Below are 17,088 nucleotides of genomic sequence, written 5' to 3'. Positions count from 1 at the left end.
CACAGATCGCTTGAAACGGAGGTGAAAAAAGGGCACCAGCCCGCAGCGCTTCGCCTGCCTTCTGCCCCGTGCTGTGGAACAGCTGGGGAAAACACAGAGCGTGAGCGCGTGGGTAACAGAAACTGCTGGCTTTCACCCCAAAAATGGTAAAAAAAAAAAAAAAAAAAGGTAAAAAAAGGGTAAAGGGTAAAAAAAGGGTAAAGCTCGCTCGAGCGCACTCAACTTTCTGCTTCCTATTTTCAGAGTCTGGGGCTTGATTTTTTTTTTTTTATTTTTTTTTGACTGTTACGAGCTGCTGCCCAAGAATCCTGTAACCACCTGTGCTGGGTCTGGCTGGGATGGAGTTAACTGGGGGGGGGGTTGTCCTTAAAACATCCGTCCTCCTCCCAAACAGTGTCTACGTGTATTGACGCCCTGCTTCAGGGACGGGCCAAGCACCACTTGTTAGTGGTAAGCAGAGAGTAATTTCTTTCCTCTCTCTCTGTGCTTCCACATCGCCTCTGCTTGTTTTTTTTTTTTCTTTATTCCCTCCAAACGCCGACGCTTCACTCACTCTTTCCTTTAGTTAAATTAATTACTTTTTTCTAAATAATATTTGTGGCTAATATTTATTTTCCATTTAATTAAATTGTCATTTTCTCAACCCATGAGCTTTCTTCTTTTCTTCTCCTTCTCTTCTGAGGAGGGGGAGTGAGAGAGCAATTGTGGTGGAGCTCAGCTGCCTAGCAAAGTAAAAACAAAAGATAGAGTTAGGGTTGGGGTTGTTAGTGTTTGGAGAGAGAGAAAGAGCAGAGTCCTGTTGTGTGGGGTTGCGTAAAGGCTCCCCCAGGGAGTTCAGGTGTACCCAAAGGCTTCCGCTGAGAGCACTTTTGGATGGCAGAAAGTGGCACCGTACGTGTTTTTTCGGGTCTAACTCGGGTTCAGCTTCTTGTTGCGGTTAGGGTTATGTTTAGGGTTGTTAGGAAAGAGTGAAGACGCAGAGTCCTGTTGAGTGTGGGGTTGCGTAAAGGCTCCCCCAGGGAGTTCAGGTGTACCCAAAGGCTTCCGCTGAGAGCACTTTTTGACGGCAGAAAGTGGCACCGTACGTGTTTTTTCGGGTCTAACTCGGGTTGAGCTTCTTGTTGCGGTTAGGGTTATGTTTAGGGTTGTTAGGAAAGAGTGAAGACGCAGAGTCCTGTTGAGTGCGGGGTTGCGTAAAGGCTCCCCCAGGGAGTTCAGGTGTACCCAAAGGCTTCCCTTGGGAGCACTTTTTCCATGGGCTGCAGGGGAATCTCCGCTCTGGCACCTCGAGCACCTTGTCTCCCTCCTCCTTCACTCACCGTGCTGGCTACAGGGCTCTTCTCTCACTGTTTCTCGCTCACTCATCTCGCGACTGATGCATAGTGGTTTTTGTTGCTGTTGTTTTTTGTTTTCCTCTCTTAGATACGCTGTCACACAGGCACCAGCAGCATCACTCACTGGTCCAGCTTTGGCCAGTGGTTGCTTTTGGAGCCAGCTGGAACTGGCCTTTATTACACGGGGCATCTCCTGCTCCCCTCTCACTGAGGCCATTCCTACGGCACTGCCGCTACCACTATTTATTTTATTACCTCACCAGCCGAGGGATCCCCCAGGCAGCACCTGCGCAGAGGTACGCGAGTGGGGGCGCGCACACCGCTGAGCTCGGCCCGTACCACAGGTTCACTGACCCTGCTCTTTGCGCCTGTTTATCAAGGATTCGTGCAGGTGGAGTTCACCACTGTGCTTTGATCTTTGCTGTACTCCCCATCAAGACAGAGAGAGAGAGAGACATCCTCCTCGACCATATTCCACTGAGGGAGGGAGTTAGGAGACTCTTATCAGGCAGAGATAGAGCGCTGACAGCGTTAAACTAGGATGCTACTTAGTGTCTTTGCTAACTATGGTGCATTGTGCCAATTAATCAAAGCAAGAAGCCTTGGGCCCCTTACCAAGGTCAGTCTCCTAACAAGAGAGTGAGCCTGTCTTGAGAAACTGGGAGAAACTGGTCCTGCGGATGGACAAGAGCCAAGGAGCGACTGAGTCTGCAAAGACAAGAGGTCAGCTAGCGGTGACGAGGAAGAGCCATCCATCTTCATCCCCACGACCCCCGACGATCACCACCAGGAGGCACTGGGCAAGTGCAGATGGGAGGAGTTTACGGAAATGACTCCTTGGAACTAACTTTAATAGGAAGCGGGGACGGGTTATGAATATGTATAGGCGCTCTGTGAAACTCCACGCACATGTAACTCTTTGCTGCACATAACCACGGCAAGTTGCCGCGTCAGGCGCGCATGGCTCTGGCGGGACTACTCCCGTGCCGCCCAGCACTGAATAAACATACCTACTTTACAATCTTATTGATTGTGGAGTCCGTTTTCTGCAAGTCACCACTCCTAACCCATTCCCCGCCACACCACCTAAAACCCTTACAGCTGCCCACCACGGTAGAGGCTGGAACGCTCCAGCACACCGTGCACAGGATATCACGACACTGCACATGTTGTTGGGAGTTTTAATTGAATGCAGGTGTTTGTAGGTTTCTGCCTCTCCCTGGTTTAGGAGGGCCAGCAGCACAGTGCCCACGGGCACCGTCTTGATGTTGGCTGCATCCTTGGATGTCTCAGGATGAAGATGGTCTGAGTCGCCAGAGAGGCAACGGTGGTCTCCTCATCGTTCTGCAAGGGCTGGAGGACTGCAACGGAGAGAAACAGAGCAGAAATGAAACCCACCTGTCCGCAGAGACTGCGGGCAGCCCCTCCAGACCCTGCCACCCCACCACCTGTCACTTACTGGGAAGAGAAGGAGGGACCAAGGGGTTAGAGTCGGAGAATCATTACCTATCCTGTGTTGGAAGGGATCATTGGGCCCAACTCCTGACTGCACGCTGGGCAGCACAGGACTCACACCACCTATCTAACAGCTTCGTCCAAATGCTTCTTGAACACCCACGAGCTTGGGCACCATGCCTGCTTGCCTGGGGAGCCTGCTTCAGTGCCCGACCACCCTCTCAGGGAGGAACTTTTCCCCAGAATCCGATCCGAACATCCCCTGAGCCGGGGGATATAACATACTCCAAAAACGCCCTTTTTCTTATCCACCCCGATACTCGTAAAGCTTCAACCCCCGCTGAGCTTTTGGCCGTACAAACTTTCTCCCTTCCCTCTGCGCAAGGTGAACGCCCCCTGCCCCACCAGTCGTGGGCCCGCGCCCCGCTGCCCTCGCTCACCGCTGCAGATTTCGTGGATCTTCCTCGCGCTCTGGTCCTTGCAGTGCTGCGCGGCACGGCCTAGGCACAAAGCTCCTGTCAGAACCCTGCAAGGCGCCCCCCAGGCCCACCTGCATGGGCACGGGGTGGCACGGGGCCCCTGGGGACCCAGTCCAGGACGGGGAGGGACTCTCTGGGCACTGCAGCAGCTGGGGCTGCCGAAGGCTGCCAAAAGAGGGACGCCGGGGGCTGTGGCTCACCGATGAACCTCACGGCTGCCTCGCGCAAGGTGACCTGAGTGTGCTGCAGGTACGGCAGGCTCTGCTGCAGGTATTCCTCCACCATCCTCTTGTCCTGCACGAGCTGGAGAGAGCACAAGGTTACGGGGCTGGCAGACCCTGCCCAGCTGGACAGACCACCCCCTCCTGCCAACGCCCCCCCTTCCCCTCAGGCCGTTCCCATCTCCCAGCCACCAGCCCTGTGGGGCTGAGGTTTGGAGAGAGCCGCTGGCCAAGGGGGCTGGGGGGTGCTCAGCCCCCTCTGTCCTGCTGCTGAGACCCAGGTGGGCCAGGGGCTCCTTCAGCTTCCAGGGGACGGGGAGGGGAGAGGGGCCTGCAGAGGAGCGCTCTGGGCTCTGTGCCGGAGGGAAGGGAGCAAGGATGCGGCTTTAGGCGGCGTGCTCTGGGGAAGCTGGGCAGGATTATCGAGCTGGGACCAGGGCGTCGTCGTTACCAAGCACTCTGCGATCCTCCAGGTCTGCTCTGTCTGGGCCAGGCGCTTGAGTTCTTCCCGCTTCAGGAAGTCTGCAGCGGTGACAAGGGCTTCCACGGAGGCCTGCAGAGCAGCAGAAGCTGAGGGATGGCACCACAGCCCAGGGAAGGGGACCTGGCTGCAAGCCTTGCCTCCCCACAAGGCAACCCCTGTGGCGGCAGTGTGCTAGTCCCTCTAGTCAGGTCTGACGTACGGACCTTGGCCACGCTCTGGGTCTGGTCGCTCAGGTGAAAAAAGAGTGGGAGCAGGCCCCTCCGCACGATCTTCTTCATCTGTCTCCTGTGGCACCGTAACACAAGCTGCATCACTTTGTTGTAGAGGCAGATGGAGAGCTCTTGCACCTGGCTGCACTCCTGGTAGGGAGGAGGAGAGGAAGACTTCAGCAAGAGGCGCTCCCTGCCCGCGGTGAGCAGGGGCGTTAGGGTGGGTGAAGCGAATGGAGGTGCTGCAGAATCAGAGTCTGCTCAAAGGAGCTGTGGCCAGATCAGTAGCCACAGCGAAAGGACGCAGCCCCACTAGAGGGAACGTAATAGGTCTCCGTCACGGGGGGCAGCTGTCATTAGAGTGCCCATTTGTGGGCTCAGGTCCCGCAGCAGCCTTACGTCGTTAAACAGTGGCAGGATCTCCCCAGCCACTTGCAGAGCGATGGAGCTGGCCTGCTTCCTCTTCACATGACCCATGACGTTTCCGATGAGAAGCAGGGCCTTCAACTTGGTGTCAGCCTTGGCAGCCTGCAGGCCCTCCATGATGCCTGGCAGCAGGACCGGAATTCTTCTTGCCTGTATGAAGGACAGTTTCCTTTTGGAGAAGCAATGAAAGGCCACCCTGGCCAAAACCCTGTGGTGCCAGAGCACCAGGCTCCCATCTTGCTTGTGGAGAGGCAGCACGAGAATCGCACCGGGAAGCAGCCACCAGACAGGCAATGGCCATGGGCACCCATTGCGTATGTGAGGGGAGCAAGGGTCGGAAAAGGAGGGCAGCTGAGCAAAGACTCTGTGTCCCCTTTTCGGACCAGCCCCAACAGGTACCTGGGTTGGTAACCCTGCACGCATGGAAAGCTCCCCAGAGAGCCGCTGGGCCCCTCCATGGCCTCCATTTCTTGATCGTTTCTTCTGCGCCACAGAAGCTGCAGGCAGAGCAGAGACCTCCCAGCTGGCCGTGAGTAGGCCATGATACCTTCAGGACAAAGGCGCACCGGCCTTCACATAAGTGTGCCCTGCTCACCATTGCAGGTCTCTCTGACACGGGGAGGAGAACGTGGAGCACCAGTGAGTGCATCGCTTGGCTGGGATGCTTCAAGAGCCTCTGGAGATGGTACACGGCATCCAAGTCCTCTTGTCCAACATCCGCGCGGGCCAGCAGCTGAAATGAACACAGCATCGAGAGACTGCCAGAGCCTGCAGGGCTGCAGGCACCGTGCGGCTCCTGGCTCTCCTGGCGGCTCAGGCCAGGGGCACCGGGGCCAGGCAGCCCGTCCTGGGGCAGCTGTGGCTGTGGAGGGCCGCAGGGCCCCTGCGTGCCCCGTGCCTGGCAGCACCCAGCAGCCTTTCTTTGCCTGCTCCTCCTGCACGTACGTCCTGGAGGAGCTGCCAGTTTGGGGGTAGATGGGCAGAGGCACACGCACGGCCCTGAAGAGGAGCAAGGCCTCGCCCGGTAACTCACCGCCAAGTGACGGATGCAGTTGTCGTCTGTGATGAGGCCAGGGAGCCTGCGCAGCTGCTGGTCCTGGAGCACGTCAAGTGTCTCCCTCAGGACCTTCTCCATAGTCTGGTTGTGGGAAAACATTGCTTCCCACATGGCCAGGGCAGCGCTGCAAGGACAGAGCACTCAGTCAGCAGGGCACGCTCCGCCACGGCGCCATGGCCTGCACAGGCCCCGCAGGCCCCAGGCTGTCCTGCAGCCCTGGCCCTGCCGCCCCCCTCACTTGGGGTGCCCCGAGAGCCCTGGCTGGGCAAGCAGGAGAGGGCAGGGATGACATTCATGTGGGGCGGGCAGGGAGCGTGGTGGCGGGGATCCTGGCTGGCCTGGTCAGCTCTGGCTGCCCTGGCTGTGGCCAAGGAACCACGGCTGGAAAGCGTGGCGGCATGGAGGGCCCTGCTCTGTAAACGTAGCGTGGAGTTTTCTGTGGATCCGTCAGGCAGAAAGTCTCCTGTCCCCTCCCCTCCCATACAAGAAGCCCTTAGGGTCGTCATGCCAGTACCTGTCAGACGACGGCGAGATCTTCAGCAGGCTCCTGACCACCTTCATTGGCCACTGGTTGGTCAGCCAGAGGATGAGTATGTCCAGTCTCTGCCGGGCTGGTGCCGTGCTGATGCACTCCACGCTTCCGTGGATGCATCTCACGATCTTTGGCACCTGGAGAGGAAAAAGTTGAGCGCAGCCCTATTTTCAGCTACTACTGACACAACCGCCCTTCCCATCACTCTCTGATGGCTTCAAACGGCCTGAGGTGCCTGAGAGGGCTGGATTTGGGAGGGAGGAACCGGGGCCTGAAATGGGCTAACGGGCAGGGCAATCCAACTACAGGCCACTTACATCGGTCAGCCAGGAGGCAGGGTCTTGGATGGCCATGTCCAACACGCTGCTGGCCTCCTGCTTGTCGTAGAAGCTGGAGTCTCTCAGCGCTTCAATGACCATGAGGATGACGTCTGTCCTCTGAGACGGCCGGAGGTGTTGTCCAAAGTTCTACAGGGAGGAAGGGACGTAAGACACGTCACACCGAGTGCCCTGATGGTGCTGCAGAACTGAGCGGTGAGAGCAGCTCTGAAGACAGATGCCTGGCCGTGCTGGCAGCAGTGCCACAGGAAAGCAGGAAGCAGGGGCTGCAGTCCCTGCGTGGTGGGGGCTGAGAAGAGCCCTCAGGGTGAGGGACTAGGGTTGGAGGCCCGGGCCCAGTGTGCTGGCCCTGCAGATATCCAGGGCTTGCTGGTGGCCAGGAGGGCCAGGAGGAACTGCTGCTGTGAGGCTGGAGTACCACCTATGGAGACGTCCTACTCAGGGACAGCAGGAACGCTCGGGCCAGGAACAGTGAGGCCGTGCCAGCCGCACTGCTGCTGGAGCCCTGTGCTCCCACAAGTCTCCTGCTGCTGATGGGACGAGTGTGCCAGCAAGGGAGGAACTCATTACCAAGGCAACGTCAGTGGTAGTGGGTGAAGGAAGCCAGGATATGGCCTCAGCTTCTTCTTGAGGCTCTTGAGTATCTTCTGGTGCTGTGCTTCCTAAACAGGACGGTGGAGGGGGACAAAAAGAAGATTCACAAGGACAAGCCGCTTTTGTTAAGAGGCTTAGCAACCGGTGAAAAGAGCTTTTGAGTAGGAATGGCTGAGGAGGGAGGATATGATGCAGAGCCCAGGGCGGAAGCGTTGGACAGAGATGGAAAGCAAAGGTGGACAGGTGGTGGGAACAACAGAGATCTCAAGAGAGCAAGGAGTGGCATGTGCCTCGGGTGTACGCATGCACATGCTCCCGGCCTGGGACACTCAAAGGAATGAGAGCCCTGCATGCAATCACACAACTAAAACGCTGTTGGACTAACTGAGGCGTGGGGTGCGGCTCGCATGGCTGGAGCGCTGTAGTGCAGGGATGCAAGATCTTCAGGGGAGGTGGGGAAGATGGGGCAGGGGGGTCGTCTCCTTTGTGAAGGAGCGGCTTGGATAAATGGGGCACCAACAGGCTGGGAGAGAGCATATGGGTCAGGAGCAGAGGTGAGGCAGCGCTGGTGGCATCGCGGTGGCAGCCTGTTAAAACCTCCCCGCTCAAGGAGAGGAAGTGAATGAAGTCTTCCTCTCTCTGGGAAGACCACTCTAGAGGTCTCTACAAGAAGGATCCGTGGCACTACTTAGGAAAACAAGCAAGTGCATCAGGCAGTGCCTGTGTCTGGAGGGGAGGGCAGCCCACCACAGCTTCTCTTACTGTTTTTCTGGATGAATCGGAAGAGGTAGTGAAGAGCATCCAAAGCCTCCCATCTTAGCTGCCAGTTCTTGCAAGTGTGGCAGAGGAGGAGCCGTCCCACCAGCTGTCCCAGGACTGGCATATTGCACTCTGTGCCTGTGTTCTCGGCTCCTCCAGAGGTGCTGTGGATCTGGGCAAGGGAGAGAGGAGGGAAGCGCTGCGGGAGGCAGCTGGGGCCAAAGTCCTGGAGCCAAGAGTCTGCCCAGGGCTGGGTCCCGGGTGAGCCAGGGCTCTGCAAGGCCTCGCCGGCCCCGGCTCCCAGAGCAGCAGCCTTGGCCGTGCCTGGTCTCCCACCGTGCTCCCTGGGCACTTCGGTCCTGCACAGGACGGGGGGCAGAGCTGGCTCCTGAGACTTCTCTCAGGGACAGGGAACATCCCCCACTCGGGGTCCGTGGGAAAAGGAGGGATGAAGGCCCTTGCTTCAGGGCTGAGCCCGAGCTGAGGGCCCTAACCTGTGGCCGGACTCGCCTCGGAAGCACCCCGAGCTGCGGGCTGATGTGGTCTGCGGGGAAGGGGAGGTGGGCTGGCTGGAGGGGCGCGTGGCTCCTTACCTCCGGTGAGAAGCTTGTGGCTAGCCAGCTGGCCAGCTTCGTGATCCTCCCCACAGCCCTCTCGCAAATAGCTTCGCTGTGGGAGTTGGCAAAGGGCAGCAGAATCTGTGAGGGGAGAAAATGCTGGTCTGCCCTGCGAGCTGATGCCCGCTAAAGCAGGAGCATCGGTGCTGGGCTCCCGCACCATCCAGATCTCGGGAGGAAGGCACCACGGACAGGGAGGCGGGTGGACAGCAGCAGCACCGGTGGTGACCAGTGCGGTGCCTCGGAAGAGGGGTCAAATTCCTGCCACTGCGCTGATGCAAAGAAAGCCCAGGAGTGCCATGGGCAAGGCTTTTCTGTGACACAGGAGGAGTCTGTGGAGGGGAAAGGTCTGCAGCCAGGGGCTACTGGGCTGCCAGAAGACCTCAGCTGGCAGCCCCCGGCTCCCCCAAGGGAGGTGGGCACCCTTCCTGCACTATGCTGCCTGTGCGTGGCACTGAAGTAGGGTCTGTACATCCCGGAGTGGATGCTGAATTCCCTCAGGGTGAGGAAGCGCCCCTGTGAACACCACTCCTGGCAAGTGGCAGACCTGCAAGATGTTCTGCAGCTCCCAGAAGCCGGTGATGGGAGAATTTTTTATGAACAGCTTCAGCATGTGGTCCATGGCGTCCAGGGTCTGCAAGGAAAACAAAGGGGTGGCAGCGGATCTCCAGTCCCCCTCTCTCTGCCAGGAGAAGGATCTGAATGCCGACTGCCAGGGGAGGACACGCGTGCTGCCTGGCCATGCCCAGGGAGAGGCAGAAAAGCTGCTGCGTGCAGAGCAGCCTGTGGCCAGATCCCAACAAGGGGAAGAAGGGATGAGGGTGGGAAAGCAAAGCTGAGCCCCCGCCCTGCCTTGGGTCTCCACTGGTCTCTCAGCGCAGAGCAGCCCGGGGTCAACGCAGAGGGATGGGTGCTCCAACAGCTCACCCAGAGCATACCTTGAAGTAGCGTGTAAGGTTGGGGCCCTTCATATCCTCTTGCGAAGGAAGCAAGAAGACGCTATTGAAGCACACATACATGATGCTGTTCTTCTTGCCATCCAGCACTGACTTTACGTAGCTGCAAAGAAAGCAAGGGGCCTCGCTGTCACGGTGCTGGGAGCAGTGCCTCAGGGCCTCAGGGAGGAGGACACAGCGCTGCGGGGCCTTGGTCCCTGGCATGGGGACTGCCTTCCACATTCCAGAAGCCCCGAGGGTTGGAGAGCAGCGGCCCTGTGGATGGCACTGCCAGGCTCCTGCCTAGACAGGGGAAGCCTCGAAGCCAGGCCCAGGGCCAGACCAGGGGCTGGACAGGTACCTCAAGTCGCCGAGTGCGAGCATGGCTTCCTGCCGCACGTCTGTGCGCAGATGTTCCGAGGGCTCCTCTTCCAGCAGCACCTGCGGAGCACAACCGGGATGGGACCTGGCATCTGGCGGCACAGGTCGGCGGCACCAGCAGAGCTGGTACGGGTCAGAAGGGCCGGCGGAGCCCCAGCGCCCCCACCCAGCTGCGGCACCCAGAGGGCCGCCCTGCCACCTCCCTGCTGCTGAGGTCTCCACTGGCGGGGCTTCTCAGTGTCCCCACGTCCGTCAGGGGCAGCTGAGTGTCCGCACAACGTTTGCCCCCCGCCAAACCCCTCGAGAGTCCTGTCCCCACAGCTCGCCCTTGCACCCCGCCCGGAGCCACCGGGGGGTGTCCCATCACCTTAATGCGCTCTGCCAGCTCGTATTTGTTGCAGAAGGCGCTGAGGCCGCTCCACAGGCCCTTGTCTTTGGCAGTTCTGCACAGGTTGCTGATGCTCCTTAGGAACTTCGTCTTCAGGTCTTCATCCTGGCAGCCGGGTGACAGAGAGACCAACAGGGAGCGTGAGGGGGGAGCCCCATGGCCGGCAGCGGGACCAGAGCCTCGAGGGGCTCAGGGCTGCGCGGGGCTCCTGGAGGGCAGCAGCTCTGCCTAGCCAGCAGCCCTGCAGCATCCTGGCAGCAGAGCCGCGCGGCCCTCAGGAGACACAGGCACAGCCACCAGGGCGAGGCCACGGCTACCTGTTGTGTGCTGCTGACAAACAACAGAACGAAGTACACGCTTTCCGCTTCTCTTTTGTAGACGGCCAGCTTGCCAGCTTCTAAGAACACAGGAGAAGAAGGAGGGTTGTAGAGGGTGGCCAAAGGCAGGAGGGAGGAGAGGAGGGAGCTCTGGCCTCCCTCCGGCCCCGCGCTTGCTCCCCTGGCACAACCTCCCTGGGGGTGTCAGGGCTGGAGAGCGCCCGGGGGCTGGGCTGCCACCCCTGAGCACGGGGATGTGGGGAAAGCCCCGAGTGCGCCAGGCTTCAGAATCCGCTTGCAGAGGCAGAAAAGGTCCCCATCCCACAGCACCACTGCCTCCTGCCAGCCAAGAGGCCTCTCGCTGCCCACGCCTGGAGCAGGAGCCGGGTCCCCTCCGCTGTCTCCGCTCTGGGGGAGGCTGAGCTGGGGCCAGCTCCAGGAGCAGCCCCGGCCTTCAGGCACCATCATGCCCCCAAGCACAGGACCCCACTGCCAGCGTGCCGGGCAAAGGGGTCCTGACACTGAGCAGGGTGTTCTTGCCGGCCCCCCCGCTCACCAGCCCCAGCCCTGCTCGCCCCGACGGGGGCCCTCGCTCACCGTTCATCAGCAGCTCCATGGTGCGCTCGTCCTGGTGTTCATCGGGAGATTCGTTCCCCTGGGGAGCCCTGGCCTCCACCCAGGCCAGCATGGGGCGTCTGGCGGGTCGTCCCTCCTTCATCCTGTGGGGTGAGGGTGGAGAAGAGGCAATCTCAGGGAAACGGCCCGGCGCTGCGTGAAGACGCGGGCTGTGCTCGGGGACCGCTCTGCAGCCTCGTGCTCCTGCCCTGTCCCGTCACCGCCGTGCCGGACACTGGCCGCTCCGGCGTTGACACGGAGCGGTGGGGTGTGCCCGGCCCATGTCACAAAGGGCCCTGCTGTGACACGCTGCCGAGCCAGGGAGGGCCGGGTGTCCCCTGCGCGGGGCACGGGGGCGCCAGGCTCCTCTCAGGGTATGCCGAGGCCCCCGCGTGCTCCCGCGTCTCTTCCCACCCAGTGTGTCCCAGCGCCCCGGGGAACACCCTTCAGCACCCTGCGGAGCCCTGCCCGGCCCCTTCCACGAGGGTCAACGTTGAAGAGCGACTCAACCCTAACAGACATCGTGCTTGTTGTGGCTCATCGCTTCTCGTTGAAACAACGAGTGTAAAACAGAATATATGTAACACAGCAGGCTGAAGGGATTGCCGAAATTGATAAATTGTTGTATCGGCCTGACGCGATAAGACTCAGCCCTAGCCACAAAATCGAGGCTGAAGAAGGAACACGGTGCCCAAAGTAGAACCTAATTTAATTAGCCTTTCTTTGCCTGCTCCTCCTGCACGTACGTCCTGGAGGAGCTGTACATTTGGGGGTAGATGGGGAGGGGCGAGGGTCGTCATATTTACCCAGATATTACCCTTTACATAATCGTAAACCTTAACCCTAATTAGGACCCTAAAAAACAAGTATGGTGCCAATTTCTCCCATCAAAATGTGCTCTCAGCGGAAGCCTTTGGGTACACCTGAACTCCCTGGGGGAGCCTTTACGCAACCCCACACTCAACAGGACTCTGCCTCTTTACTCTTTCCTAACAACCCTAAACATAACCCTAACCGCAACAAGAAGCTGAACCCGAGTTAGACCCGAAAAAACACGTACGGTGCCACTTTCTGCCATCAAAAAGTGCTCTCAGCGGAAGCCTTTGGGTACACCTGAACTCCCTGGGGGAGCCTTTACGCAACCCCACACTCAACAGGACTCTGCGCCTTCACTCTTTCCAAACAACCCTAATGGGAACCTATCTATCTTATTCAAGAGATTGCTCGTAGGGCACCCTAGAGTACCCTGGGAGGCTTCTAGGGGATCCTAGAGGAAACTGGGAGTCACTGGGAGGTTTCCGGGGGAGCTGGAGGGCACTGGGTGGCCCCGGTAGACCTACAGAGGATCTACAGTGCAGGGAAGGACCACAGGAGGCCTCCGGTGTTCTTGAGTGTGTTCTTGATTTTTTTTTTGGCGTGTAATCTGTTACGCTCCTAGATTATTTTTGCCTATGTAAAGAAAGGTTTGAGCTAATTCCGGCTGAAACAGTTTCAGTTGCTTGTTTGGTCATACCGTCCTGTCAATATTCAAAGCTGAAGCGAAAGCACGGGAATTGTTGCTTCTAGAAACAGCCCAGTTCTCTGTGCTGCGATTTGTACACCGTTGAGCTAAGCCAGATAAAGAAAAACAACACAGCTGCTGCTCACCCTGCTTCATTTCTCTTTTATTTATTTTTTATTTTTCGCTTTGCCCCTCCTCTTTCCCAGGGTTCTTTTGCAGGGTTCTTTAGGTGGGTCAGAGCGTATGGGCTGACGCGTTTCCAAGTTAAGAGAGGTAGGCACGTCTTTTTGGGGTAACAACTAGTAGGATCTTTTAGAGTAAAGCAATCTATGTAGTAGCAGGTGCCTTTACTGCATGCGGCTCTTCTTCAGGTGAGTAATTTTTACAGCATGCTTGTGGATAGGAAGGTGATGTTGTTTTGCGTGTTTGCTCTGTGGTTCTAGGTCCCTTATGATTTTTGCAGAATTACGGGGCTTACTGTGAGTGTGACCTTGTGCCTTCGCCTGTATGTCAAATATTATCGAAGTTACAACCCTGGTGGTCAAGTGACGGAGCAGGGTTTAGGGAAATGTGTCATCCAAGTTCCCTGTGCCAGTGTGTGTCTGAAAACAGCAGCAGTAGGCAGGTAAGGTGTAGCCTTTTTCAGGGTTAGGGACAGTTTCTTATGTTTTTGGAGCTTTTTCCTGCTGTTTTGCTGGCTGTAGAGTCTTTAGACCTTGTAGCCTTCTAGGTTTGAAGTGCTTGGGATTCACTTAATAGGGAATATTTAGCAGAGGTTGCTGGCTAACTTGTTTTTGGGATGTGGTGGGGTATGCTTCTCTTTTTGGGTTACATTTTAATCTCTAGATGTACTGTTCTTTAATCTTTTTGGCTTATATTTTAATCTCTAGATATATCAAGCCATTCTTTGTGAATCCTCTCGAGAGGATTCACAAAGAGCTTCAGTATGCACCGCAAGGGGCTTGACCACGTAGGTGCAGTATTACCGAGAGACTGAGCAGGGTCACCTTTTCCATCTGTGAAGGAGAAGCCTGTGATTACCCCTGTGGGGCTGCTGTGCATTCATGGCCTGTTGGCATTTGTGCACCTGAGGGACTTGTTTTTTTTTCTGGCTCTGGTCTCTGTGCTCGAGCCCTCTGCAAGGAGCTGTACCGTTTGCCTCTGGATGGCAGCATTTGACATCTAAGACGTGTTCTTTACGTTCACGTCTTCGTCACGCAATGGGATCAGATTCGCCTTCCCACGGCAAGGCGTACAAAAAACCTCCGCTCCGCTGCCACAGGGATTTTGGTATAGCCCTACCGCAGCTCACAACATCCTTGCTCAGCAGGAATGATTCCCAGCGCTTCCTTCACGGATACCCCTAGTCCAGTACATAGACACAACTGGGGCGTCAGCGGAAGGCCCATGTGGAGCAAGGAGCTCTGGCACGAATTACGGGACGTTGCTCCGAAAACCTCTCTCTGATGGGCACGTGGATGCCCGCCAGGCCCTGAACACTAACAAGGCCGGGTGGAATAACCACAGCGACTTGCTTGGATGATGCCGTCTTAGCTGTGAAGCTTCTGTTTCTTTCCTGGGGCCCCGTGCCTGCCGTTCTCCAGGCTACAGAAGCCTCACCGGAACGAACGTCCTCCGCTCACCTCGCACCGAGCAGCAGCCAACAGCTTCAGCCTCTCTGGTGGCCGGTTGGGTGAATATCTCCATCAGACTCCAGAAGATTTGTTACGACGGACTAGCGGTCCACCAGGCCCTCGGTTTTCTTAGGTCCCTGGCTAAGCTACGATTTGTGAGATGAGAGTTCTGCGCGCCCCCGGTTATTCAAATAAATGACGATTTATCCCTCCCATGGGGATATCGGATTGATATTGCTGAATATAGAGTCTTCTGGTTATGGTCTGAATATTTAGGTGGGCATAATTATAATGGGTTTATACCTGTGGGAGAACTTTCATCGTTACCATTGTATAATAATGGTGAATTCTCACTTTTTCTCTGACAACTGCAGTAAATAATTCAGTGCCCAGACAACTTCTGTCTCCCTGGTTTCTCTAATTGGGCTATTGACTGTGCTACGTTTAATATTTCACAACGCTTCCACTATGGAAACGGCTGTTCAACGAACCAGTTGCACCTCCGGCTCCGCTCTGGAAGAATACAGGATGGTCCAGCTGACTAGGATGCTACTCCAGTCAAAAAAAAAATATAATTCCACCGTATTATAATCAAATCTCGTTTTGTTGGCGCTGCTGCTATTTGCAAGTGATGGAGTCGATTTCACAAGACTCCTTTGACCTTTCTGCTCCCCTAACTGGCCAAGTGGCTGCTGCTAAACGCGCGCCCCAGCACCCAATGCTCGTAGCGTAGCAGCACAGAATATCCCACGTTGGAAGGGGCCTCCCGGGATCACCGAATCCAGCTCCTGGCTCCGCACAGCACCACCCCAAAACCAAACCCTGTATCTGAGAGCGCTGTCCGAGCACTTCAACAACTCCAGCAGGCTCGGTGGGGCGCTCTGGGATGGTTCTGGGGGAGCCCAGGCAGCGCTGGGGCACACTGGGATGGCACTGGTGGTCTCTAGGCCCAACTGGGGAGGCACTGAGAGTATTCTAGGAGGCTCTAGACAGCACGGGGGCAGGACTGGAAGCACTTGCAATGGCTGTAGACAGCACCGAGGCGCACTGGGAGGGAACTGGTGGTCTCCAGACCCAACTGGGTGGGCACTGGGAATGCTCTAGGAGGCTACAGAGAGCGCTGGGAGGTTGCAGGCAGCACGGGGAAGTTACTGAGGGGCTCTGGACAGCACTGGTGGGAACTGGGAGGGTGTTGAGGGGCACTAGAAAGCACTGGGAAGCTTTAGACAGTACTGGGAGGGATGTGGGGGTCTCTAGACAATACTGGGGCAGGCACTGGGAGCACTCTAGGAGGGTCTACAGAGCACTTGGGGGGGAACTGAGTGTTTTTGGGGGCTCTGGGCAGCACCAGCAGGCACTAAGATGATACTGGAAGGCTCTGGGCAGTACCGGGGGGCACTGGAACGATGCTGGGAGGCTCTATGCAGAACTGGGGCATACTGGGAGGGTCTTCCGTGGCTCTGGACAGCCCTGGGGAGCAGCAGCAGCGAGACGGAATCGGTTTCCCTGCAACGCAAAGAGGAATTTTGGTGCAATTCTCCCCCCAGCCCTCGGGCTGCTCATTCCTGCGCCGAGCCGAGCCCGGCCTCAGCCCCAGCGGGCGCTGCGGGAGCACCCCTGGGTGCTGCGGGAGCACCCCAGGAGGCGCACGGGGGCCCCGGGAGGCGCACGGGGGCCGCGCTGGGTGGGGGCCGAGGGGGCAAAGCCCTGCACGGCGCTGGCGCGGCGGACTTCGGCCCCGGAACGCGCCCTGCAACAACAAAGGGACAACGATTGGGGACGGGGGGGGGCTGTGGTAGCGCGCCCCTCATGCACTGCAGCCCAGGCACCCCCCCCCCAGTGTCCCCCCCCCCCGCACCACCCCATGCATTGCACCAGGGGACAGCCCCCAGGGTCCCGACCCCCCCCCCCCCCCCACACGCCCTGCACCCAGTACACTCCTCCCGTGCCCCCCCCCCAATGCATTGCACCAGGGAACACCCCCCCGATTGCTTCCCCCCCCCCCCCCCGGTGCTCCCCCCAATGCATTTCACTCGATCCCCCCCCCCCGTCCCGTCCCGTCCCCCCCCAATTCATTGCACTCGACCCCTCCCCCTATTCTCCACCCTCCCCGCGTTGCATCCCGGTGCCCCCCCCCCCCCAAGAGCAGCCCCCCGGTGCTTCCCCCCCCCCCAATGCACTGCCCCCCGGTGCCCCCCCCCCCGTGTATTGCCCCCCGGTGCCGCCCCCCAATGCATTGCACTCGCTCCCCCCCCCGGTGCACAGCACCCCAATGCCCCCCCGGTGCCCCCCCCCAATGCATTGCCCCCAGATCCCCCCCCGCTTCTCCCCCCCGTGCACAGCCCCCCGGTGCCCCCCCCCGGTTCCCCCCTCCCGTGCACAGCCCCCCGGTGCTTCCCCCCCCCCCCAATGCATTGCCCCCCGGTGCCCCCCCCCGATGCCTTGCACTCGGTCCCCCCCGGTTCTCCCCCCCCCGTGCATTGCATCCCGGTGCCCCCCCCCCCCGTGCACAGCCCCCCGGTGCACCCCGGTGCTTCCCCCCCCCCAGTGCATTGCCCCCCGGTGCCCCCTCCCCGGTTCCGCCCCCGGTGCCTTGCACTCACTCCCCCCCCCCCCCCCGAGCACAGCCCCCCGGTGCCCCCCCGGTGCCCCCCCCCCCGGTCCTCGCCCCCCCGGTGCCGCTCCCGCCGCCTTCCCGCCGCCTTCCCGTGACGTCACGGCGCGGGGCGCTGGGGGGGGGGGGCGGGGCGGGGCGCGCGAGGCGCGGCGGTTGGCGGCGGGGGCGGGGCCGGCTGCGCCGTGACGTCAGGCG

The 17,088-nt window shown here is 58.9% G+C and overlaps 1 protein-coding gene across 1 annotated transcript; it reads right to left on the bottom strand.

The window, feature by feature from the left end:
- Nucleotides 1-1,109: 1,109 nt before the first annotated feature.
- LOC310888448 (maestro heat-like repeat-containing protein family member 7) lies at nucleotides 1,110-11,377 on the bottom strand. Its single transcript, XM_083815122.1, has 19 exons — nucleotides 11,124-11,377; nucleotides 10,527-10,606; nucleotides 10,189-10,314; nucleotides 9,802-9,881; nucleotides 9,444-9,564; nucleotides 9,053-9,139; nucleotides 8,482-8,586; nucleotides 7,892-8,060; nucleotides 7,106-7,197; nucleotides 6,515-6,664; nucleotides 6,180-6,334; nucleotides 5,642-5,789; nucleotides 5,204-5,341; nucleotides 4,582-4,758; nucleotides 4,177-4,332; nucleotides 3,941-4,042; nucleotides 3,469-3,571; nucleotides 3,230-3,289; nucleotides 1,110-2,695 (listed from the first exon to the last, which is right to left on the bottom strand). Exons 1-19 carry the CDS (start codon nucleotides 11,242-11,244, stop codon nucleotides 2,559-2,561), a joined length of 2,307 nt encoding a protein of 768 aa, XP_083671248.1. The 5' UTR covers nucleotides 11,245-11,377; the 3' UTR covers nucleotides 1,110-2,558.
- Between the last annotated feature and the right edge of the window lie 5,711 nt (nucleotides 11,378-17,088).

This window comes from Anser anser, assembly GCF_964211835.1.
Source record: "Anser anser genome assembly, chromosome: 35".
Classification (NCBI taxonomy): Eukaryota; Metazoa; Chordata; class Aves; order Anseriformes; family Anatidae; genus Anser; species Anser anser.
Note: the sequence above shows the minus strand (reverse complement) of the source record. Positions and strands in the feature narration are given on the sequence as shown.

Bases quoted from the DNA above. Each gene is read 5' to 3' on its own strand.
- LOC310888448 (XM_083815122.1), bottom strand. From the start codon at position 11,244: ATGAAGGAGGGACGACCCGCCAGACGCCCCATGCTGGCCTGGGTGGAG. The intron at 8,061-8,481 runs GTAAGGAGCCAC...TCCCTTGCCCAG, and splicing joins CCACAAGCTTCTCACCGGAG to ATCCACAGCACCTCTGGAGG. The intron at 4,759-5,203 runs GTGAGCAGGGCA...TCCTTCATACAG, and splicing joins TGTCAGAGAGACCTGCAATG to GCAAGAAGAATTCCGGTCCT.